We start from the raw sequence: 26,807 nt of genomic DNA, 5'->3' as shown, positions 1-26,807 counted from the left end.
AAACTTTTTTATGTAAATATTTAATGACATCACGCATTTCTAATTTTTCCATTGTAAAAACATTGCGGATGCGTCTTTTTTGAACACCTGTTTCTATATGAAGGAGTTGCCAGATCGAAACTAAATTTAACATGTGTTCATAACATAGATGGAAGTTTCCAAAACACTTAACTTTTTTCTGTTTATACCGCGCTTTTTGTGATAGGCTAAGAAGTATCCGAACTGCCCTCGTATACAAAATCATAAAAAAAAACAAGTAATGAAAGTCTAAAGTCGGGCGGGGCCGACTATATTATACCCTGCACCACTTTGTAAATCCACATTTTCGATACTATATCAAATCCGTCAAATATGTTGGATGCTATATATAAAGGTTTTTGCCCCAAATACATACATTATATCTGAATCCATCTGAACAAAATTTATAATCTATAGACTTAAAATTTAAGTCGGCTAATGCCATGGGATGGTACAATATGTTATTAAAAAAACAAGTAAGGAAAGTCTATATTATACCCTACGGCGGGGCCGACTATATTATACCCTGCACAACTTTGTAGATCTAAATTTTCGATACCATATAACATCCGTCAAATGTGTTGGGTGCTATATATAAAGGTTTGTCCCAAATACATACATTTAAATATCACTCGATTTGGACAGAATTTGATAGACTTTTACAAATCTATAGACTCAAAATTTAAGTCGGCTAGTGCACTAGGTTGGAACACAATGTTAGTAAAAAAAATATGGGAAACATTTAAATCTGAAGCAATTTTAAGGAAACTTCGCAAAAGTTTGTTTATGATTTATCGCTCGATATATATGTATTAGAAGTTTAGGAAAATTAGAGTCATTTTTACAACTTTTGGACTAAGCAGTGGCGATTTTACAAGGCAAATGTTGGTATTTTGACCATTTTTGTCGAAATCAGAAAAACATATATATGGGAGCTATATCTAAATCTGAACCGATTTCAACCAAATTCGGCACGCATAGCAACAATGCTAACTCTACTCTCTGTGCAAAATTTCAACTAAATCGGAGTTAAAAATTGGCCACTGTGGTCATATGAGTGTAAATCGGGCGAAATCTATATATGGGAGATATAGCTAAATCTGAACCGATTTCAACCAAATTTGACACGCATAGCTACAATGCTAATTCTACTCCCTGTGCAAAATTTCAACTAAATCGGAGCAAAAAATTGGCCTCTGTGGTCATATGAGTGTAAATCGGGCGAAAGCTATATATGGGAGATATATCCAAATCTGAACCGATTTCAACCAAATTTGGCACGCATAGTTATAATGCTAATTCTACTCCCTATGCAAAATTTCAACTAAATCGGAGCACAAAATTGGCCCTTGTGGGCAAATGAGTGTAAATCGGGCGAAAGCTATATATGGGAGCTATATCTAAATCTGAACCGATTTGGCTGATATTTTGCAAGTTTTTCGAGACCCATAAAATATTTGGATGTACGGAATTTGAGGAAGATCGGTTGATATACACGCCAATTATGACTAGATCGGTGAAAAATATATATGGCAGCTATATCTAAATCTGAACCGATTTTATCCAAAATCAATAGGGATCGTCTTTGAGCCGAAACAGGACACTATACCAAATTTTAGGACAATCGGACTAAAACTGCGAGCTGTACTTTGCACACAAAAATACATCAACAGACAGACAGACGGACAGACAGACAGACAGACAGACGGACATCGCTAAATCGACTCAGAATTTAATTCTAAGACGATCGGTATGCTAAACCATGGGTCTCAGACTTTTCCTTCTTGGCGTTACATACAAATGCACAAACTTATTATACCCTGTACCACAGTAGTGGTGAAGGGTATAAATATGGGAAACATTTAAATCTGGAGCAATTTTAAGAAAACTTCGCAAAAGTTTATTTATGATTTATCGCTCGATATATATGTATTAGAAGTTTAGGAAAATTAGAGTCATTTTTACAACTTTTCGACTAAGCAGTGGCGATTTTACAAGGAAAATGTTGGTATTTTGACCATTTTTGTCGAAATCAGAAAAACATATATATGGGAGCTATATTTAAATCTGAACCGATTTCAACCAAATTTGACACGCATAGCTACAATGCTAATTCTACTCCCTACTAAATCGGAGTTAAAAATTGGCCTCTACGGTCATATGAGTGTAAATCGGGCGAAAGCTATATATGGGAGATATATCTAAATCTGAACCGATTTCAACCAAATTTGGCACGCATAGCTACAATGCTAATTCTACTCCCTGTGCAAAATTTCAACTAAATCGGAGCAAAAAATTGGCCTCTGTGGTCATATGAGTGTAAATCGGGCGAAAGCTATATATGGGAGCTATATCTAAATCTGAACCGATTTCAACCAAATTTGGCACGCATAGCTACAATGCTAATTCTACTCCCTGTGCAAAATTTCAACTAAATCGGAGCAAAAAGTTGGCCTCTGTGGGCAAATGAGTGTAAATCCGGCGAAAGCTATATATGGGAGCTATATCTAAATCTGAACCGATTTGGCTGATATTTAGCAAGTTTTTCGAGACTCATAAAATATTCGGATGTACGGAATTTGAGGAAGATCGGTTGATATACACGCCAATTATGACCAGATCGGTGAAAAATATATATGGCAGCTATATCTAAATCTGAACCGATTTTTTCCAAAAAGATATATATATATATATATATATATATATATATATATATATATATATATATATATATATATATATATATATATATATATATATATATATATATATCCAAAATCAATAGGGTTCTATTCTGACCCAAAACAGGAACTTGTGCCAAATTTGAAGGCGATTGAACTTAAACTGCGACCTAGACTTTGATCACAAAAATGTGTTCACAGACAGACGGACGGACGGACAGACGGACATGGCTATATCGACTCAGGAGCCCACCCTGAGCATTTTTGCCAAAGACACCATGTGTCCGTCTCGTCTCCTTCTGGGTGTTGCAAACATATGGAGTAACTTATAATACCCTGTTCCACAGTGTGGCGCAGGGTATAATTCAATACATTATTTATTTTGCAAAATATCACAATTTTTTTTAATTCACATCCAAAACACTGAATTCGAATCACACCTTAAGACGTGATGCGAACTCAGTGCAACAGCTGTTGAAATGACATCCATCCTATGACAAGCCCACACTGAAACAAAAGCCCAGTTGTCCAGTTCCAAAGATTTTGTCTTTACTTTAAAAATTTTGGTATTGATTCCGGGCCAAAGAAGCGGATAATACAAGTAAGGATACTTTTAAGCAGGGCTGTGGAGCCGGAGTCTTGGAGTCGGAGTCTGAAGATTTTGCTGGAGTCGGAGTCGGAATCGTAAAAATTTTGCTCGACTCCGACTTCGGCTAAGCCAATTTTTTTTAAAACACTTCACATTTTTGTAACTAAGCAAATTTTTACGCAAATTAGTTTCCATTGCGTTATTCATTCGATCGATCAATGTACAGCATGATTGTAAATGAAAATCAACTTCCAATTACGGCTATTTTTTTAAGTTTCCTAGAATGTTAGACTGGCAGATGGGCTGGAACGATCCATTTTAATGTCCATATTAATTTATTTGAAATATTTCGAACAATCGAAATTATTTTTTTTTAATTTTATTTTAAGGCCATATACATAACTATGTGCACTGAAAAAAATATTGTCGTGAGATCAAAGATTTCATGTCTTTAAAATACGAATACAAATTTTGCTTAGCATCGAAGATGCATTTCTCTAAAATAAAGTTATTTTCCTTGTCCAAAAGTCGATAAACTTTTCAATGAAGTGAAGTCGCATTGTCCTTATAACTAAGTGATTTGACTTAAAAATGGGTATCTTAACATGAAAGAAAAAATTTTTAGGCAAAGGTCAACTTGACTTTAATAATTCAGAAAAATTCTTTAAATTTAATGAAATTGTCTTTAAATTTGTTGTCTTTTTGCATCTTGACTACAAAGCAAAAAATCGTTCAAATATAGGACATGTTTTCCTACATTTTATTTTAAAGACGTTTTTTTACTTGAAACATACCATAATTTCTACTGGAAGTCGAGTCTTAATTTGGAAAATAAAGTTGTCGTTAACTCGTTTTTACAGAACTTCGGTAGCATATGAAGACAAAAGCTGAGAAAGCGAAAAATTAAAATTTGCTTCCTAGAAGCAAGTACACAAAACCTAAATTTGAAAGAGAATTGTGTCTTAAAAGTGTTCTTACTTGTATTCTCCGCTTCTTTGGCTCGGAATCAATACCAAATTTTTTAAAGTAAAGACAAAATCTTTGGAACCAAGTATGCTTTTTTTTCAGTGTGGAATATTGATTGAATATTGATTGAAATTTTTTTCAAAGTTGTTTTTTATAGAAAATTTTGTCAAAATTTTATTTCTATAGCAAATTTTGTCAAAATTTTATTTCTATAAAAAATTGTATTACTATAGAAATATTTTTTTCTATAGAAATTTTAGTCAAAATTTTATTTCTATAGAAAAAATTTTAAGACCATATACATAACTATGCGGAATATTGACAGAAAATTTTTTCAAAGCTGTTTTTATAGAAAATTTTGTCAAAATGTTATTTCTATAAAAAGTTTTGTCAAAATTTTATTTCTATAGCAAATTTTGTCAAAATTTTATTTCTATAAAAAATTGTATTACTATAGAAATATTTTTTTCTATAGAAAATTCAGTCAAAATTTTATTTCTATAGAAAATTGAGTCAAAATTTTGTTTCTATAGAATATTTTGCAAAATTTTATTTCTATAGAAAATTTTGCAAAATTTTGTTTGTTACACAAAATTTTTTTCAAAACTTTATATCTATAGAAAATTTTGCCAAAATTTTATAGTAATAGATTTTTGTATTAGAAAATTTGGTCAAAATTTTATTTCTATAGAAAACTTTGTCAAAATTTTATTTCTATAGAAACTTTAGTCAAAATGTTTTTTCTGTAGAATATTTTACAGAATTTTATTTACTACACAAAAAATTTTCTAAAATTGTATTTTTATTGATAATTTTTTTCAAAATTTTATTTCTATAAGAAAAAATTGTCAAATTTTATTTCTATAGCAAATTTTCTCAAATTTTTTCTTACTGATGCTGACTGATACTCACTGCTATAAAAAATGTATTCAAAATTTTATTTTTATACAAAATTTAGTCAAAATTTTGTTTCTATAGAATATTTTGCACAATTTTATTTCTATAGAAAATTTTGCAAAATTTTTTTTGCTACACAATTTTTTTAAATTGTATTTCTATTGATAATTTTTTCAAACATTTATTTCTATAAAAAAATTTTGCCAAATTTTATTTCTATAAAAATTTTATTCAAAATTTTATTTCTATAAAAATTTTATTCAAAATTTTATTTCTATATATTTGGTCAAAATTTGATTTCTATAGAAAATTTTGCCAAAATTTTATTTCTATAGAAAATTTAGTCAAAATTTTGTTTCTGTAGAAAATTTTGCAAAATTTTACTTACTAAACAAAAATTTTTCCAAAATTGTATGCTCACTGATACTCACTGCTAAGTCGAAAACTTATAGAAATTAATTTTCAAAATTTTCAATGAATGAATCATAAATGCCTTTTTGCGAAATTGTCTAAACAATTATAAATATTTCCCAAATATTGCCCGAGATTTTGTAGAAGTCTGATTTGAGATTTTATCAAAATGTAGATCTAAATACAAAGTTGTGCAGAGTATATTATAATCGGCCCGCCCGATTTTAGACTTTCCTTGAATTTTTATTTTTTGTTAAAATTGTGTTACGTCCCATAACGTTAGATTTAAATTTTAAGTACATAGATTTTGTAGAAGTATATAGAATTTTGTCTAAATCGATTCAGATTCAAATTCATGCATATGTGAATATAAACCTTTATATAGCTCGCAACAAATTTAAAGGATTTGTGATAGTATCAATAATTTTGGTCCACAAATACATATACTGTTGGTTTGGTATCTTCTCATATTATGATGGGTATTTTAGCATTATTTTATTTATTAAACATTGTCCTAAATTTGAAATATAGAGTTCAATTGGCATCTAATGTGAAATTAAGACATTTTTTGCACACATAAATAAATACGATACTTTATATCGAACCACTTACGGTACCCCCACAATAGAGCTACAAATTAGTGGTACTAAAATGATGTTTAGTTATATTACACGGAGTCGACTCCGGAGTCGGAGTCGAGCTGATGAAAAATGCTGGAGTCGGAGTCGAGCAAAATTGGCTCGACTCCACAGCCCTGCTTTTAAGACACAATTCTCTTTTAAATTTGAGTTTGAGTGCTTCTAGGAAACAAATTTTTATTTTTCAGTTTTTTTTTTCTTCATATGCTATCAAAGTCCTGTAAAAACGAGTTAACGACAACTTTATTTTCCAAATTAAGACTCGACTTCCAGTAGAAATTATGGTATGTTTCAAGTAAAAAAACGTCTTTAAAATAAAATGTAGGAAAACATGTCCTATATTTGAACGATTTTGTGCTTTGTAGCCAAGATGCAAAAAGACAACAAATTTAAAGACAATTTCATTAAATTTAAAGATTTTTTCTGAATTATTAAAGTCAAGTTGACCTTAGACCAAACGTTTTTTCTTTCATGTTGTGGTACGCATTTTTAAGTGAAATCACTTAATTATAAGGACAATACGACTTCATTGAAAGGAAAAAACTTTATATTAGAGAAATGCGTCTTCTATCTAAGCAAAATTTGCATTCGTATTTTAAAGACATCAAATCATCGCTTCTGAGCCAATTTTGCACCACTTCCGGATCCAAAAAGAACATTTTCACTGTTTTTTTGGCGACGCTTTTTTTGCTGGGTTCATATTGATCTCCTAAAGAATTTTTTCTAACTGGAGTAGAGTAGAACAAAATATTAATTATTTTAACAGAATATAGGTTTTAATAAATTTTAACTAGTTTTCATTTTCAGATTTGCGAAGAAGAGAAAAGGGAATTCACTAATATGGTCGACACAAAAATGTATATTTACGATTTAAGTGTTACATTGTGGAATTTAAAGTAAATAAAATGACTCGAATTATTGATTGATTAATTTATTTTTTTATTTCGATTTTCTATATCTTTGCTACTGAAAATTTGTGCAAATTGCCACTGACGGACCTATCAAAAATCTTAATGGATCTACACAATTACTGAAATACATTTAGTAGATTAGCATATTGTTCAGAATATTCCAAAGTGTCCAATCCGTAAATCGACGATCCAGAACACCTGGAAGTGTTCCGAAGCACCTCGATATACAGAAAAAAATTTCCGTAGTTAAACTAACGCTAAATTTAACTTATTTTTATTGTAAACAACTTATTTGTTAGTAGTTGAATTTTATTACTTTTTGAGAAATTTTCCACAACCCAATGAAATTTTCGTTTTTATACACGCAAAGAAAAAAAACGTTTGGAAAACGTGTACCGAAAACGGTTTTCTTTTGTTAGAGTTTTTTTGAATTGCATCGAAAATTTTAAACTTTTATCACCAAAAAAATTCGTTTGTTACAAAATTTTTATTTTTTCAATAAAAAAAGTTATTTTTGAAACAACAACACAATCCCTTTCGTTTATATCAAACACTGTTCTTTTCTGACTTTAGGTCTTTAATAAGACACATTTTACAGTTCAAAATTAAATATACTACAATGTAATATTGAACATTTTTTCGGAATCTTCCGAACATATCTGGAATATATGTAAAAAAAAAAACAAAAACAAAAAAAAAACTTTGGTCGAAGCAGGGATCGAACCTACGACCCTTGGCATGCAAGTCGGACGTAGCAACCACTGCTCCACCGTGCCAAACTAAATGTTTGTTTCTGTTAAATAAACTTCGTTTATACGGTTCGTGGGCGCCGCAAGCTATGCTATATAAATATAACTTATATGGATATTTATCTATTGATGACCACAACAGGTACATAGCTCAGTGGTTAGTGTGTTGGCTTACAAAGTGCATAGTCCGCGGTTCGATTCTCCGTCCAGCCGAAAGGTAAAAAAAATTTAAAAATTTATAAAATCGTATAATTTCTTCTACATTGTCGGTATTACAGGAAAAGGTGTTAAGAACTAAAAAAACATCGTGGATGTGAGAAAGATGTAAGGGAAAATGTAATTAGCAAGAAAACAATGTTTTTTTTTTACTTTGTCCTTATGAAATTGTTTTTACATCCTAGAAAAGAATAAAGGTTTATCACAAAAAGTATATACTTTTCTCCCAAATACACTTCCTTACAGCGAAAAGCAAATGAGAAACGAACTTTGTTTGTCTAAAATTTCGTTTGGGAGGAAAGAATTATTTTTTTTGCGTGTACCCTGCGCCACACTGTGGAACAGGGTATTATAAGTTAGTGCATATGTTTGTAACACCCAGAAGGAGACGAGATAGATACATGGTGTCTTTGGCAATAATGCTCAGGGTGGGTTCTGAGTCGATATAATCATGTCCGTCTGTCTGTGAACACATTTTTGTGATCAAAGTATAGGTCGCAATTTAAGTACAATCGCCTTCAAATTTGGCACATGTTCCTAATTTGGGTCAGAATAGAACCCTATTGATTTTGGAAGAAATCGGTTCAGATTTAGATATAGCTCCCATATATATCTTTCGCCCGATATGCACTAATATGGACCCAGCAGCCAGAGTTTTATACCGATATGCTTGAAATTTTGTACAAACATAACACTTAGTCGTATAGTCAAGTGTGCAAAATTTGATTGAAATCTGTTCAGATTTAGATATAGCTCCCATATATATCTTTCGCCCGATATGGACTTATATGGCCCCAGAAGCTAGATTTTTGGCCGAATTTGGTTGAAATTTTGCACTAGGAGTACAATTAGCAGTATAGTCAAGTGTGCAAAATTTGATTGAAATCGGTTCAGATTTAGATATAGCTCCCATATATATTTTTCGCCCGATGTGGACTAATATGGTCCTAAAAGCCAGAGTTTTGGCTCAATTTGGTTGAAATTTTGCACAAGGAGTAGAATTAGTAGTGTAGTCAAGTGTGTCAAATTTTATTGAAATCGGTTCAGATTTAGATATAGCTCCCATGTATGTTTTTCTGATTTCGACAAAAATGGTCAAAATACCAACATTTTCCTTATAAAATCGCCACTTCTTAGTCGAAAAGTTGTAAAAATGACTCTAATTTTCCTTAGCTTCTAATACATATATATCGAGCGACAAATCATAAATAAACTTTTGCGAAGTTTCCTTAAAATGGCTTCAGATTTAAATGTTTCCCATATTTTGTTTATTAACATTGTGTTCCACCCTAGTGCATTAGCCGATTTAAATTTTGAGTCTTTAGATTTTGTAGAAGTCTATCAAATTCTGTCCAGATCGAGTGATATTTAAATGTATGTATTTGGGACAAACCTTTATATACAGCCCCCAACACATTTGACGGATGTGATATGGTATCGAAAATTTAGATCTACAAAGTGGTGCAGGGTATAATATAGTCGGCCCCGTCCGACTTTAGACTTTCCTTATTTGTTTTTTATAGAAATTGTTGTTAAAATTGTATTCATATAAAAAATTTTTTAAAAATTTTATCCCCATAGAAAATGTTGTCAACATTTGGTGGAGAGGTATATTTTGTAAAATCGACCAAAATATCAAGAATTCTTCCATTTTTGGTAGAATTCTACCAATTGTGGCAACCCGTTACCCCTGTGCTTCTGATGTGAATCATGATAGTCACGGTGGTACAATGATTACCATCATATCGCCTTGCATATTGTTTCAAAGCTTCACTAAGTGGTTTCAATGCCATTCGTAACCGGCTATGAAAAGGAGGTGTCTTGTCATTGAGATAAATATAGAGTCGGGTATCGGGTTTGTAAAATAGTTTAGTTAAAATTTTCTAAAATTAACCAAAATTATTACGCAAATTAAATTTTAGGATGAGCAATTTGCACAATATTAAGGACAAATTTCTTTGAAATAATGTAATTTTAATTATAATCTATGCTTCAATAAAGAAATTAGGACACAAATTTTGAAATTTCGCGTTCGTCCATTAATGTCGTACAGCTTGGAACTAAGGCAAATTTTTCTTAAAGTAAAAAAAAACATTTTTGATTTAAATAAATCGTACTTAGATTAACTGAAATATTGAATATGTAGATTAAAGATAAAAACGCAAATATAGGCTAAAATTAATTTTTAGGATTTTGTATTTTTGGTTTAAACGTTTTTTTTAGAATTAAGAAAGCAATTTTTACTTGGAAGTATCTGTTATAATTTAGATTTTTAAACTGACATTTGTTTGTACGCGAATAGCTTTATTAATATATCGCAAAAATCTATCCTACATTTAAAGCTAAATACACTCAAAAAGAAGAGAACTCTATATGACACTAAAACCAATTTAATTCTAGTTTATTTCATGGAATTATTATGTTTTGAGATAATTTCCTCAACTTGAATAATTTTTGTGTACGTTAGTTAAATTATGTAAAAATGAGGAAAAAATTAAGTATACACAAATGAAGCATATAGTTTTACTAAATCGTATCTCCCACAATATAGTTAAGAATTTCTTAAAATTTGCAAATTTTACTTCTAAATGTGCCCATCTTGAACTTCGTATGACACTAGAGACAATATTGCAATTTTGAACTCCAATTTCTTTCTTCAAACTAAAAAATTTTCTTTAACAAATTTAAAATAAATAAAATTATGTCTAAAAAATTTCTTGAATTTCTCGAAAAATACTTATTTATTTTTTTGATATTGTCGCGCCATTTGCGTTGGTAACACAGTTTAGTTAAAATTTTCTAATATTAACCTAAATTTTCTAAAATTAACCAAAATGTTCCTATCTGGTGGGTTCACTGTTTTTTGAGTGTAGGTCCCTAAAAAGTTTATTTATTTAAAGAATGAATCAATATCAAAATCCTAAATGAATCAATATCAAAATCCTTAAGTGAATGTCAAAATCTTTGGAAACAAGAAAACTTTTTTTGAGTGTGGTTCTGCTGTTTTGAGTGTAAGGCTACTAACACATTTGGAAAGACGATGTTATCGATTGTCTACATTTTCTCCTTGAGCTAAATAGACTTAAGCCTCCCAGCAAAAAAATTTGGAAGTTGTTCTAATGGCACAACTTTAGAAGCACTTCCAAAAATGTTCATCCAAAGATGTTCTTTATTTGAACAACACAGTAAGTTCTTTTTATTCAAATTTTAATAACTCGCTTTTTGCATATTTTTAATAGGCTAATTTAATATTCTATTTTTAACCTATTTAAAACAAAATAAGTTAATTAAATAGGTTAAAAACAGAATATGAATTAATAAAATGGTAGAAATTATTTAAATTTTGTCTAAAAATGCTAACTCCATTCGAGAAAAGTTCCCAATTTTTTTTAAATATTTGAAGTCAAACGTTTCAGACAAGCGCTTGAATAAAAAATTATAAAAATTATTAATTTGCAAAATATTAGAAAATTTTTTAATTCACATCCACAACATTGAAAATTTTCTATAGAAATAAATTTTGACAAAACTTTCTATACAAATAAAATCTTGGCAAAATTTTCTATAGAAATAAAATTTTGAAAAAATTTTCTATAGCAATAAAATTTTGACAACAATCTCTATAGATATAAATTTTTGGTAGATTATTTTTGGTTCGAGTGGCAAACATGAATATGAACCGATATGGACCAATTTTTGTGTAATTGCGAATTGCTATATATAGCTATAGCCCGATATGGACCAATTTTGGCATGGTTGTTAGCGACCATATAATAGCGCAATGTGCCAAATTTCAACCGAATCGGATGAAGTTTGGTCCTCCAAGAGGTTCCGAAGGTTAAATTTGGGGATCGGTTTGTAGTGGGGCTATATATAATTATGGGCCGATATGGACCAATTTTTGCATGATTGTTACAGACCATATACTAACACCACGTACCAAATTTCAGCCGGATCGGATGAAATTTGCTTCTCCAAGAGGCTAAGCAAACCAAATCTGGGGGTCGGTTTATATGGGGGCTATACGTAAAAGTGGTCCGATATGGCCCATTTGCATTTGCGCAACGTACCAAATTTCAACCGAATCGGATGAATTTTGCTCCTCCAAGAGGCTCCAGAGGTCAAATCTGAGGATCGGTTTATATTTCAGCCGGATCGGATGAAATTTGCTTCTCCAAGAAGCTCCGCAAACCAAATCTGGGGGTCGGTTTATATATACGTAAAAGTGGTCCGATATGGCCCATTTGCATATGCGCAATGTACAAAATTTCAACCGAATCGGATGAATTTTGCTCCTCCAAGAGGCTCAAATCTGGGGATCGGTTTATATGGGGGCTATATATAATTATGGACCGATATGGACCAATTTTTGCATGGTTGTTACAGAACATACACTTACATCACGCACCTAGTTTCAACCGGATCGGATCCGCAAACCAAATCTGGGGGTCGGTTTATATGGGGGCTATACGTAAAACTGGTCCAATAAGGCCCATTTCCAATACCATCCGATATACATCAATAACAACTACTTATGCCAAGTTTCAAGTCGATAGCTTGTTTCGTTCGGAAGTTAGCGTGATTTCAACAGACGGACGGACAGACGGACATGCTCAGATCGACTCAGAATTTCACCACGACCCAGAATATATATACTTTATGGGGCCTTAGAGCAATATTTCGATGTGTTACAAACGGAATGACAAAGTTAATATACCCCCCATCCTATGGTGGAGGGTATAAAAAAACATCCTCACTAACGTTTTGGCGACGCTTTTTTGCTGGTATACAACTCTTGGCACAATTGTTGTTACATGTCGATAAATCAGCTTTTATGTAGCAAAAGCACAATGCAGTTCTTATGGGTAGCTTTATAGACAACAGAAATTTTCGTATGAGCGAAATTTTCATTCGTATCAATAATACAATTTTCTATTTTTTGTGGGACAAAAATTTAAACCTTCAATAACGACATCCTTGAGAAATTACATTGCAATTTGAATAATGGAACAAGTATATACGGCCGTAAGTTCGGCCAGGCCGAAGCTTATGTACCCTCCACCATGGATTGCGCAGAAACTTGTACTGAAGCCTTAAAACTTCCTAACACCGTAATATATACCACATAGTCCATACGTGGTATATATTAAACTAAAAAGGCCGATTAAATAAGTATATAATTAAGTTTAAAGTTTCTATAGAAATAAAATTTTGACAAAATAAAATTTTGACAACATTTTCTATAGAAGTAAAATTTTGACAAAATTTTCTATAGAAATAAAATTTGGAAAAAATTTTTATATAAATAAAATTTTGACAAAATTTTCTATAGAAATAAAATTTTGACAAAATTTTCTATAGAAATAAAATTTTGTCAATATTTTCTATAGAAATAAAATTTTGGCGAAATTTACTATAGAAATAAAATTTTGACAAAATTTTCTATAGAAATAACATTTTGACAATGTTTTCTATAAAAATAAAATTTTGGAGGTCAAATCTGGGGATCGGCTTATATGGGGGCTATATATAATTATGGGTCGATGTGGACCAATTTTTGCATGGTCATTAGAGAACATATACCAACACCATGTACCAAATTTCAGCCGGATCGGATGAAATTTGTTTTTATTAGAGGCTCCGCAAGCCAATCGGGGGATCGGTTTATATGGGGGCTATATATAATTATTGACCGATGTTGACCAATTTTTGCGTGGTTGTTAGAGACCATATGCAAAAACCATGTACCAAATTTCAGCCGGATCGGATGAAAGTTGCTTCTCCGAGAGCAATCGTAAGCGAAATTTGGGGGTCCGCCGTTTATATGGGGGCTATATATAATTATGGACCGATATGGACCAATTTTTGCATGGTTGTTAGATACCATTTACTAACACCATTTACCAAATTTCAACCAGATCGGATGCAATTTGCTTCTCTTAGAGCAATCGCACGCCAAATTTGGGGGTCCGTTTATATGGGGGCTATACGTTAAAGTGGACCGATATGAACCAATTTTTGCATGGTTGTTAGAGACCATATACTAACACCATGTACCAAATTTCAGCCGGATCGGAAGAAATTTGCTTCTCTTAGAGCAATCGCAAGCCAAATTTGGGGGTCCGTTTATATGGGGGCTATACGTAAAAGTGGACCGATATGGCTCATTTGCAATACCATCCTACCTACATCAATAACAACTACTTGTGCCAAGTTTCAAGTCGATAGCTTGTTTCGTTCGGAAGTTAGCGTGATTTCAACAGACGGACGGACAGACTGACATGCTCAGATCGACTCAGAATTTCACCACGACCCAGAATATATATACTTTATGGGGTCTTAGAGCAATATTTCGATGTGTTACAAGCGGAATGACAAAGTTAATATACCCCCATCCTATCGTGGAGGGTATAAAAATGACTTAAAAAAGAGCATTAACAGGTTGGCTGATAAGTCCCCGGTCTAACAAAGAAAAACACATTTTATTGACAAAATTCGTTTTTATTATTGAACATAGTTCCCTTCAAGAGCGATACAACGATTATAACGACCTTCCAATTTTTTGATACCATTTTGGTAGTACTCCTTCGGTTTTGCCTCAAAATAGGCCTCAGTTTCGGCGATCGCCTCTTCATTGCAGCCAAATTTTTTCCCTGCGAGCATCTTTTTGAGGTCTGAGAACAAGAAAAAGTCGCTGGGGGCCAGATCTGGAGAATACTGTGGGTGGGGAAGCAATTCGAAGCCCAATTCATGAATTTTTGCCATCGTTCTCAATGAATTGTGGCACGGTGCGTTGTCTTGGTGGAACAACACTTTTTACTTTGACGGGTGTATTACGAGTTAACAGCTGCAAACACCGCTCAGAATCATCAACACGTTGTTGTTTTTGGTCAAATGTGAGCTCGCGTGGCACCCATTTTGCACAGAGCTTCCGCATATCCAAATATTGATGAATGATATGACCAACACTTTCCTTTGATATCTTTAAGGCCTCTGCTATCTCGATCAACTTCATTTTACGGTCATTCAAAATCATTTTGTGGATCTTTTTGATGTTTTCGTCGGTAACCACCTCTTTTGGGCGTCCACTGCGTTCACCGTCCTCCGTGCTCATTTCACCACGTTTGAGTTTTGAATGTCAATCAATTATTGTTGATTTTCCTGGGGCAGAGTCCCGAAACCTTTTTCCCTTCAGAAAACAGTATTTTATCAAAACACGAAATTCCTTTTTTCCATTTTTTCACAATAACAAAAGTTGCTTCACAAAAGACGCTCTATCTCACAAACTAATTAAGTTACAGACGTCAAATTTTGACACGAATCATTTGAAGGTTGGTACTAATATATAAAAATAATATGCATTTAATACTAGTGACGCCATCTATGTGTCAGACCGGGGACTTATCAGCCAACCTGTTATATAACCTAAATTTTAAGACGTTGTGTAGATATAGATCAGCGTTGCCACAACGAAATTATATTTTGGACCAAATTTTTTCCAAAATTGGACCAAAATTCCCTCCAGCGGACCAAATTTCCAATTTCGAAGAAAAATGCCTTAAAACGTATTTTATTGGTGTACATAGTATTTTTATTAAGAACAAGTATAAACGGCCGTAAGTTCGGCCAGGCCGAATCTTATGTACCCTCCACCATGGATTGCGTAGAAACTTCTACGAAAGACTGTTATACACAATCGAATTACTTGGGTTGTGGTATCTTAAATCGTTTTCTAAATTGTGAGTTAGTCCACACGTGGTATATATTAGACAAAAAGGTATGTAAGTCTACAAATAATTACGAATCGATATGGACTTTTGCGCGGTAGGTAGGGAACCAGAATTGAAATATGGGGGTCGCTTATATGGGGGCTATATACAATTATTAACTTGATATGGACCAATTTTTGTGTGATTGGGGATCGATTTATCTGAGGGCTATATATAACTATAGACCGATATGGACCTAGTTAGGCATGGTTGTTAACGGCCATATACTAGCACAAAGTACCGAATTTCTACTGACTCGGAGGAAATTTACTCCTCCAAGAGGCTCCAAAACCAAATCTCGGGATCGGTTTATATGGGGGCTATATATGATTATGGACTGATATGGACCACTTTTGGCATATTTGTTAAATATCATATACTATCACCACGTACCAAATTTTAATCAGATCGGATGAATTTTGCTTCTCCACAAGGCACCGGAGGTCAAATCTGGGGATCGGTTTATATGGGGGCTATATATAATTATGGACAGATATGAACCAATTCATGCATGGTTGTTGGATACCATATACTAACATCACGTACCAAATTTCAACCGAATCCGATGAATTTTGCTCTTCCAAGGGGTTCCGGAGGTCAAATCTGGGGATCGGTTTATATGGGGGCTATACATAATTATGGACAGATTTCGACCAATTTTTGCATGGGTGTTTGAGGCCATATATTAACACCACGTACCAAATATCAACTGAACCAGATGAATTTTGGTCTCCCAAGAGGCTCCGGTGGTCAAATCTGGCGATCGGTTTATATGGAGCTATATATAATTATGCACCGATGTGGACTAATTTTTGCATGGTCATTAGAGACCATATACTATCACCATATACCATTAATCATTCAACCGTCGAACGGAACGGACGTGTTTTTAATAGCGGATAAAATCATCGTAATAAGTACCTGCTACGAATTTCAAGTGTGGTGGGATATTAGGCCACCATGCAGAGAAATTCAAAGACATCCACTGGGTTGCTAACTTCAGGGCCCAGTGGACGGGTATCGACTGGAGTTATAAATTTGGGCAATGACCAAGAGTTAGGCCCAATTAGTCGACCTGTAGACGGGTCGACAGGTGGAGACACTTTGACAAGTCGAACCTTTTCCAAGGTAACGGCATCAAAAGGAGGTAATCCCTCACGAAAGAGATTCAAGGAACGCAGAAATGCTTTGTTTATCCTAAAGAAATTAGGATCAGTCGACCCAAGCACGTTGTCGGCTAAACAAAGCGATTCCTTAAAATGGGCTCAAGGAATTCTTGAGACTGGAAAAAGGGAACGATCGCCGGATGAGCTGCCATCCTCCAAAAGGGATCAAAGATCGTTTGCCTCAGTTGCTAAAGATAGCCTTGTGATGGCTATCATTAATAAAGGAGCATTGGACGGTATGGTTCCAAAGCAAAAATGGGGGGAAATTGAGAATGCTCTGTCTGTCGTCTACTCACAGGTGCTGGAAAAGTTTCCCGGCCCAGATCCTCGACACCAAGAGGCTGGTTGGTATCAAGGACGATTTAAGCTAGTCGCATTTGAGGACCAGAGGTCTATAGAATGTTTTAAAGCTGCTCTGATACTAATTGGTGAAGTTTGGGAAGGAGCTGCTCTAGAGTTAGTCGAGAAGAAAGACATACCGGCTAGACCTAGAGCACATGCCTGGATACCTGCAAACCCTTCTGACCCTGAATCTATTTTAAATAGACTGAAACGATGCAATCCAGATCTTCCAACAGCTGATTGGAAGGTTGGCCGTTTGGATGAAGTGGATGGACCAAGACGGCATGCAGTGTTTATATTGAACACTCAGTCTTTGCCACATCTGGCAAAGTCCCAGGGCCGTGTATGTTATGGCTTTCATTATATCCAAATGAAGGTGTATAAAAACGATCAGCTAAAGGATTCAGAAATGGACAAGCCTCTGTCTGAATCAGAAGTAAGCGGATCCTCTTGCGAAGTCGAGGGAGATACCAAAGTTGAAGACATGGATAGATACCGTATGCGTGAGGAGGCTTCTATTGCCTCAGAACTCACCAAAGTCGAACCTATGGTTATTGCGAGAGTCACCGATATCTCTGAAGAGGACATTCTTGATGACTCGATTGAAGCGGCTGATGTGACGGTTGTTGAAAATCTCGATGGTCCTACGGATCCTCCAGATAAATCTTCATCATTGTAAGGCTGCATGTGCTGCCTTAAAAGTTCTCCTGATGAAAGGGGACATAGACATAGTTCTTATTCAAGAACCATATGTTTATGGAAACAAAATATGTGAATTAAGTACTCCGGGGTTCAAACTATTGCAGTATACTGGTAATGATGTAATTCGAGCCTGTATAATTGCTAAAAACGAGCTTAACTTGTTTCTGCTTCCTTCAATGTGCAATGCAGACACTGTCGTTGCCAATTTAGAAATAGCCAAATGCAAATATTGGGTATCTTCGGTCTATATGGGACATGACAGGGAGATGCCTCCATGTGCCGTTAAGACCTTAGTTGAGGAGTCACTGAAAACAAAGACGAAACTCATTATGGGATGCGATGCGAATGCGCATCATAGTATATGGGGAAGCAGTGATACTAATGCAAGGGGAGAGTCGCTAACAGAGTTTATTTTGCGTACTAATCTGGTAGTTTGCAACAAGGGAGATGCCCCAACCTTTGTCACTAAAAACAGGCAAGAGGTTTTGGACATCACCTTGGCCTCGCAAGAACTGAATGAAATGATATCTGAGTGGCATGTTTTAAGTGAACACAGCTTCTCAGATCATCGCTACATCAGTTTCAAATTTGATGTTCATATCACCAAGACCATATTTTCGCCAAATGTTAGGAAAGCTGACTGGAATAGGTATAGGGAATCGTTCAATATGATGATACCGGAAATAACAGAGACAAATATGAGAAATGTGCAAGATATCGAACACGCAGTGGAGCGGATTACTAAGGCCTTCAACATCTCACTGAAAGCTGCATGCCCTAGAGGAAAGCCAAGGGGGAAACATCGACCACCATGGTGGTCTACGGAATTAAGTAATATGAGGAAATCCTGCAGGAAGCTCTTTAACAAGGCAAAGTCCACCAGAGCCCCTGAGGACTGGGACGCTTACAAGAGGAATCTGAGAGGATACAAGCGAGAACTGAGAAAGGCTCAGCATAACTCTTGGAATGACTACTGCAGCAGTATTGAGAATACGTCCGAGGCTTCCAGACTACGGAAGGTTCTAGCATCCACCAATTCCGCTCCAGGTTTCATTAAAACATCGGAGGGAAATTGGACAACGTCCAGTGAGGAGACGCTGGAGGTACTATTGGACACACATTTTCCTGGAAATCAGACGGTTGAACCATGTACTGGCGGTGCCACAGTTGCTCAGCGGTCGTTTCCTGTCGAGGAAATTGTATCGGAAACTAGAATAAGATGGGCGCTAAATAGCTTTGGACCATTCAAATCCCCCGGACCTGATGGAATTACTCCGGCGGAGTTACAAGCTGTAACTGACAAAATTATCCCCTGGTTGTCAGTGATATATAAAGGATGTATCAACTTATCATATATCCCAGGAAAGTGGAGGGAAACAAAAGTCGTTTTCATACCTAAAGCGGGAAAAGCCTCTCACTCGAGGGCGAAGGATTTCCGACCAATCAGCTTATCCTCATTCCTACTTAAGACTCTGGAGAGGATGATAGATATTTATCTTAGAACTAGAATCGATTCAAGGTTGTTCTCGAAAGGACAGCATGCATACTCGAAGGGCAGGTCTACTGAGACCGCACTACATGAACTAGTCAGCTTTATTGAAAGCTCACTATCTGTCAAAGAATACACAATCGTGGCGTTTCTAGACATCGAAGGGGCGTTCAATAATGTCCATCCGAGCTCGATATTAAATGGACTGACAACTCTGAATGTTGATCCATGTATACTCAGGCTGTTAGACGAACTGCTAATGAAGAGACGTATTTCAGCCACACTAGGACAAGCAAACATACAAAGGTATGTGAACAGAGGCACTCCCCAAGGAGGAGTTCTATCACCTCTTCTTTGGAATGTTGCTATAAATAGCCTTCTGGTTACTCTAGAAAAAGAAAGGATAAAAGTGGTGGCATACGCAGATGATGTGGCTCTGGCAGTCAGGGGAAAATTCCCATCCACGATCAGAGATATTATTCAGAGGGCCCTCCGGATGACTGAGAAATGGGCGAAAGACAATGGTCTTGGGGTAAATCCTGCAAAGACAGAATTAGTCATGTACTGCAACGATCGCAAAACTCCCACGGTTAGGCCTATTTCCTTAGGGGGTATTGAAATTATCTTTGGTGAATGTGCAAAATACCTTGGCGTTATTTTGGACAGGAAGCTGAACTTTAAGCTTAATATTGAAGAAAGGGCGAGAAAGGCAACTGTAGCTTTGTACTCGTGCAAAAAGGCAATAGGAAAAAAGTGGGGACTGAAACCAAAAATTGTGCATTGGCTATACACGGCAGTGGTTAGACCTATAATGCTATATGGTGTTGTAGTCTGGTGGCCGGCACTCCAGAAACCGACTTGTTTAGATAAAGTTCAGCGTATGGCGTGTTTGTGTATTTCAGGCGCATTCAGCAAGACAGGAACAAATTCCCTTAATGTCGTGCTGCATCTATTGCCTTTAGACATTTTGGCCAAACAGTCAGCTGCAACAACGGCTGTGCGGTTGCGCGAACTATCGCTGTGGTCGGAAAAAGGTTACGGTCACAGTTCTGTCCTCAAAATAATGCCAGATGTGCCTAACGTAGTGGATTACACTTTGGCGAGTCCACTTTTCGACAAAAAGTTTGAGACTCTAATCCCCAACAGTGAGGCGTGGTGCACACAGACCCCGGGGAATAAAGAATATATAGATTTCTACACTGATGGCTCCAAATTGGATGGACAAGTGGGGTTCGGAGTATATTCTAATGATGTGGAACTTCGAATGGCGAAAAGATTACCTAATCACTGTAGTGTTTTTCAGGCTGAAATATTAGCAATAAGAGAGGTGGCGAATTGGCTGAGAAGTAATGTTCCAAAAAATGTGGGCATTAATATATACTCAGACAGTCAACCTGCAATAAAATCCTTGGACTCTGTGTTCCTCAACTCGAAAACGGCCATCGACTGCCGCAAATCTCTCAATGAGATGGCTGAGCAGTACAATATTCACCTAATATGGGTGCCTGGCCATAGGAACATACCGGGGAACTGCGAAGCGGATGAGTTGGCAAGGCTAGGGACTACCTTACATATTCCAGGGGAACTAGAATTTGTTGGTATGCCCCTAGCTACCTGTAAGCTCATGCTGCGTGAGAAGGCTGTTATGATGGCAAATGTTCGATGGGAGAATTGCAAGGGTTGTAACGACACCAAGCAAATATGGCCCCATTTCAACTTAAACCGCACACTAGATATGCTAATGTTCTCGAGACGTCAGATATCACTCCTGATATCTGCTATAACGGGTCGCTGCCTGATAGGCGATTTTGCAAAAACTATTGGCGCGAAGTATAATGACTATTGTATGAGCTGTCATGATGCGGAGGAAAAAGAATCAATTAAACACCTCTTATGTGAGTGTCCTGCATTTTGTGTAAAGCGCAAGCAACTTTTAGGAGCATATAGCTTCAGATTACTGGCGGATCTGGAAAACGTTAACTTAAGCAGTCTGCTACTGTTTTTGGAACAATCAGGTTGGTTCAACAGAAGAATATAATCGAGAAGGTTCAACGGTTAAAACTAGAAGTGCCCATATGTAATAGGTACTTTTAGTTAATGTGGTATCACAATGGACTGAATAGTCTAAGTGAGCCTGAATCTTAATCGGGCTGCCACCTTAACCTAACCTTAACCTAACCTAACCATATACCAAGTTTCAGCCGGATAGGATGAAATTTACTTCTCTTAGAGGCTCCGCAAGCAAAATCTGGGGATCGGTTTATATTGGGGCTATATATAATTATGGACCGATGTGGACCAATTTTTGCATGGTTGTTAAAGATCATATACTAACACAATGTACTAAATTTCAGCCGGATCGGATGAAGTTTGCTTCTCTTAGAGGCTCCGCAAGCCAAATCTGGGGATCGGTTTACATGGGGGCTATATATAATTATGGACCGATGTGGACCAATTTTTGCATGGTTGTTAGAGACCATATACTAACACCATGCACCAAATTTCAGCCGGATCGGATGAAATTTGCTTCTCTGAGAGGGTCTGCAAGCCAAATTTGGGGGTCCGTTTATATGGGGGGCTATGCGTAAAAGTGGACCGATATGCCCCATTTGCAATACCATCCGACCTACATCAATAACAAGTCGATAGCTTGTTTCGTTCGGAAGTTAGCGTGATTTCAACAGACGGGCGGACGAACGGACATGCTCAGATCGACTCAGAATTTCACCACGACCCAGAATATATATACTTTATGGGGTCTTAGAGCAATATTTCGATGTGTTACAAACGGATGACAAAGTTAATATACCCCCATCCTATGGTGGAGGGTATAAAAAGTAAAGTAAACCAGAAAGGACTGCTATGATTTAGCGGCTGACATATTAATCAAAACGTCGACTTATCAACGTTTTTTTAAATTTTGAGAAAATAGACTTTTTGAAAAGGTCGAATTTTAAAGTCAATTTTAGTTGACATCAAAAGTCGAAATTCAATATTACAAAAAGTTGATTTCAACTTAGAGGAAATTAAAGACCACAACAGTCACGCATTTGGTTTATATTGCCTTTGCCACATGAAGACCCTACTTGAGAGAATACAATAGATTTCCGAATTTTCATCCAATTTGCTGTAGTGTTGCTTCGCACCCATAATTTTATGCGGAAAATGTGGTCCATATCGGCCCATATTCTTATATAAAGGGTGATTCTTTTGAGGTTAGGATTTTCATGCATTAGTATTTGACAGATCACGTGGGATTTCAGACATGGTGTCAAAGAGAAAGATGCTCAGTATGCTTTGACATTTCATCATGAATAGACTTACTAACGAGCCACAACGTCGAATTTTCAGTGAATGGGCCCTAGAAAAGTTGGCAGAAAATCCGCTTTTTTATCGACAAATTTTGTTCAGCGATGAGGCTCATTTCTGGTTGAATGGCTACGTAAATAAGCAAAATTGCCGCATTTGGAGTGAAGAGCAACCAGAAGCCGTTCAAGAACTGCCCATGCATTCCGAAAAATGCACTGTTTGGTGTGGTTTGTACGCTGGTGGAATCATTGGACCGTATTTTTTCAAAGATGCTGTTGGACGCAACGTTACGGTGAATGGCGATCGCTATCGTTCGATGCTAACAAACTTTTTGTTGCCAAAAATGGAAGAACTGAACTTGGTTGACATGTGGTTTCAACAAGATGGCGCTACATGCCACACAGCTCGCGATTCTATGGCCATTTTGAGGGAAAACTTCGGAGAACAATTCATCTCAAGAAATGGACCGGTAAGTTGGCCACCAAGATCATGCGATTTGACGCCTTTAGACTATTTTTTGTGGGGCTACGTCAAGTCTAAAGTCTACAGAAATAAGCCAGCAACTATTCCAGCTTTGGAAGACAACATTTCCGAAGAAATTCGGGCTATTCCGGCCGAAATGCTCGAAAAAGTTGCCCAAAATTGGACTTTCCGAATGGACCACCTAAGACGCAGCCGCGGTCAACATTTAAATGAAATTATCTTCAAAAAGTAAATGTCATGGACCAATCTAACGTTTCAAATAAAGAACCGATGAGATTTTGCAAATTTTATGCGTTTTTTTTTTTAAAAAAGTTATCAAGCTCTTAACAAATCACCCTTTAGCTCAATCTTAATATTCCACTTCTTGTGCACATTCGAATATTGGGGTTAAAATTGTCTAAAATATATAAAAACTGATCCAAGACCTAAAACGCGAAATTTTCATTCGATTTTCTGTGATTGAAATGGTATCTAATCCCACACTGAAACGAAAAACATTCACGGTTCCATAGATTTTGTCTTTAAAATAAAGTGTTAAACTATATCCCTCATATGCAAAAAAATTAAAGAAAAATTCTAGCCTACTTTTACCATATAAATTCCTTAGATAAACTGTCAATAAATTAGTTTGCATATGATCATATATTTTGAAACGCTTTTTAGTTTTATACTCAATATACAAAAATTCAACAATACTATAGATGATGTAATTAATTTTGCAGATTTTTTCAGAAGTATTAAAGCGAAGTTGACTTAAGAAAACGAAATTTTCTTTTATGTTAGGATACCCAATTTTAAGTCGAATCGTTTAACTATAAAGACAAAACGACTTCATTGAAAAGTTTATCGGCTTTTGGACAAGGAAAAAACTTTATATCAGAGAAATGAGTCTACTGTGCTAAGCATTCGTATTTAATAACATGAAATATTCGGCCTCATGACAATATTTTTTTTAGTGCATAGATACTATTGAATATGTGATAAAAATTTTAAATACTAGAAAAAAAATTATAAATATTACCAAATTTATGAAAATGGACCAAAACGGACCAAATTCCGTTTGGTCCGACCATCGGACCAAATTTAAAAATTAGAAATCTTTTGGACCAATTTTTGTCCGATCGGACCAAAATGGCAACGCTGATATAGATATCGACGAAATTGACAATTACCTGCTTGCTTGCTGCTACCTGAACTCGTGTGGCTTGAATTTGATTTAGATGAGAAGTGAGATGGTTCCCAAGCTTCAATTTTCCTATTTCTTTCATCATAATTCTTGGCTATTTTAATTGTTGTGGTGATCTCAATTCTTGGCATTGGCTTTAGATTTATCATTAGTGCATCAATTACTTGGCCAAGAGGATACTCGATCAGTAGACATGCAAACACTGCCACAATAATTGATAAGAGTATGGTAATCAAACCTTGACCATTCTGTAAAACAAAAAATATTGCAAAAAGAAATTTTATGATAATGATATTGTAGGAGGTAGTGATATGATATTGTATAATAATAAAGTGGTATGCCTGAAACAACTGACTTCTCAATTTGGCTTTTAATTATTTAAGAATCCCGAAGTTTGACATTGAAACAATTGATCTATCTACGAGGTGTTCATCTTGAAAAATCCATATAGTCGATTGCTGGTTACTTACGGGTTCATATGCAGTGGTGTTTTGGGCTGAAAATCGTAAATTTTTAAAATAGTTTTCGTCAAAATCGTCAAGTCGTCACAAAAAATTCGTAAAAAAATTATCACCCATAAAATAGTAGAAAACAAAGATTTGGGAGGAAAATAAACGTTTTATTAAACAAGTATATAAAGCAGTAAGTTCGGCCGGGCCGAATCTTAAATACCCACCACCATGAATCAAATATTATAGTTTCCTGTGAAAATTTCAGGGGGATTTGGTGACAAGCAGATCAGTTCTACCAGTACACTTCCCAAAGATAAATTCAAAGATTTTACCTATGAAGACTAGATCAGATTCTGGATTTATAAGAACAATATTTGTTTGAGTTTTAGAGGAATCATAAACATCGTGTGCAAGAAAAGGATGAAATAACGCCTTGATGTAAAATCTAACATCTGTACATTTTTATCCCCATTATTTAAATGATTACCAGAAGTAAAATCTGGAAACTAAAGGGTGATTCTTTTGAGGTTAGGATTTTCATGCATTAGTATTTGACAGATCACGTGGGATTTCAGACATGGTGTCAAAGAGAAAGATGCTCAGTATGCTTTGACATTTCATCATGAATAGACTTACTAACGAGCAACGCTTGCAAATCATTGAATTTTATTACCAAAATCAGTGGCAGAAAATCCGCTTTTTTATCGACAAATTTTGTTCAGCGATGAGGCTCATTTCTGGTTGAATGGCTACGTAAATAAGCAAAATTGCCGCATTTGGAGTGAAGAGCAACCAGAAGCCGTTCAAGAACTGCCCATGCATCCCGAAAAATGCACTGTTTGGTGTGGTTTGTACGCTGGTGGAATCATTGGACCATATTTTTTCAAAGATGCTGTTGGACGCAACGTTACGGTGAATGGCGATCGCTATCGTTCGATGCTAACAAACTTTTTGTTGCCAAAAATGGAAGAACTGAACTTGGTTGACATGTGGTTTCAACAAGATGGCGCTACATGCCACACAGCTCGCGATTCTATGGCCATTTTGAGGGAAAACTTCGGAGAACAATTCATCTCAAGAAATGGACCGGTAAGTTTGCCACCAAGATCATGCGATTTGACGCCTTTAGACTATTTTTTGTGGGGCTACGTCAAGTCTAAAGTCTACAGAAATAAGCCAGCAACTATTCCAGCTTTGGAAGACAACATTTCCGAAGAAATTCGGGCTATTCCGGCCGAAATGCTCGAAAAAGTTGCCCAAAATTGGACTTTCCGAATGGACCACCTAAGACGCAGCCGCGGTCAACATTTAAATGAAATTATCTTCAAAAAGTAAATGTCATGGACCAATCTAACGTTTCAAATAAAGAACCGATGAGATTTTGCAAATTTTATGCGTTTTTTTTAAAAAAAAGTTATCAAGCTCTTAACAAATCACCCTTTACAATAAAGGGGAAAAAAGCGAAATTAGGTAACACTAGATCTGAGTAAGAATATTCGTAGGTATACCACGGACTGATGTCGATGGAGGTTGTTGCAAACATAAACATACACACACACATTACAAATATAACAAAACCTCTTCTCTACGTCTGTTGCAAAACAAAAAAAAACTTTCGGAGAGTAGTTACTTATACTCTGTGTATAGACTTTCAATTCCAATCAGCGTTGCCGTTTTGGTCCGATCGGACCAAAATTGGTCAAAAAGATTTCTAATTTTTAAATTTAGTCCGATGGTCAGACCAAACAGAATTTGGTCCATTTTGGTCCATTTTCATAAATTTGGTTTCTATCACACATCGTGTGCAAGAAAAGGATGAAATAACGCCTTGAT

At 35.4% G+C, this 26,807-nt stretch overlaps 1 protein-coding gene across 2 annotated transcripts in view; it reads left to right on the top strand.

The window, feature by feature from the left end:
* LOC142238146 (uncharacterized) overlaps window positions 1-26,807 on the top strand; it is a 404,035-nt gene that overhangs the window by 192,583 nt on the left and 184,645 nt on the right. The window contains exon 15 of one of the 2 annotated variants that reach the window (XM_075309705.1): window positions 7,008-7,130. The exons of the other annotated variant lie outside the window; for it this stretch is intronic. Within the exon in view, the coding sequence (XP_075165820.1) occupies window positions 7,008-7,039 (32 nt within the window). The 3' untranslated portion in view covers window positions 7,040-7,130. Of the gene's footprint in view, window positions 1-7,007; window positions 7,131-26,807 lie in introns of those variants that run through there. 2 annotated transcript variants of the gene reach the window in all.

This window comes from Haematobia irritans, chromosome 5 (genome assembly GCF_050003625.1).
Source record: "Haematobia irritans isolate KBUSLIRL chromosome 5, ASM5000362v1, whole genome shotgun sequence".
Taxonomy (NCBI): domain Eukaryota; kingdom Metazoa; phylum Arthropoda; class Insecta; order Diptera; family Muscidae; genus Haematobia; species Haematobia irritans.
Note: the sequence above shows the minus strand (reverse complement) of the source record. Positions and strands in the feature narration are given on the sequence as shown.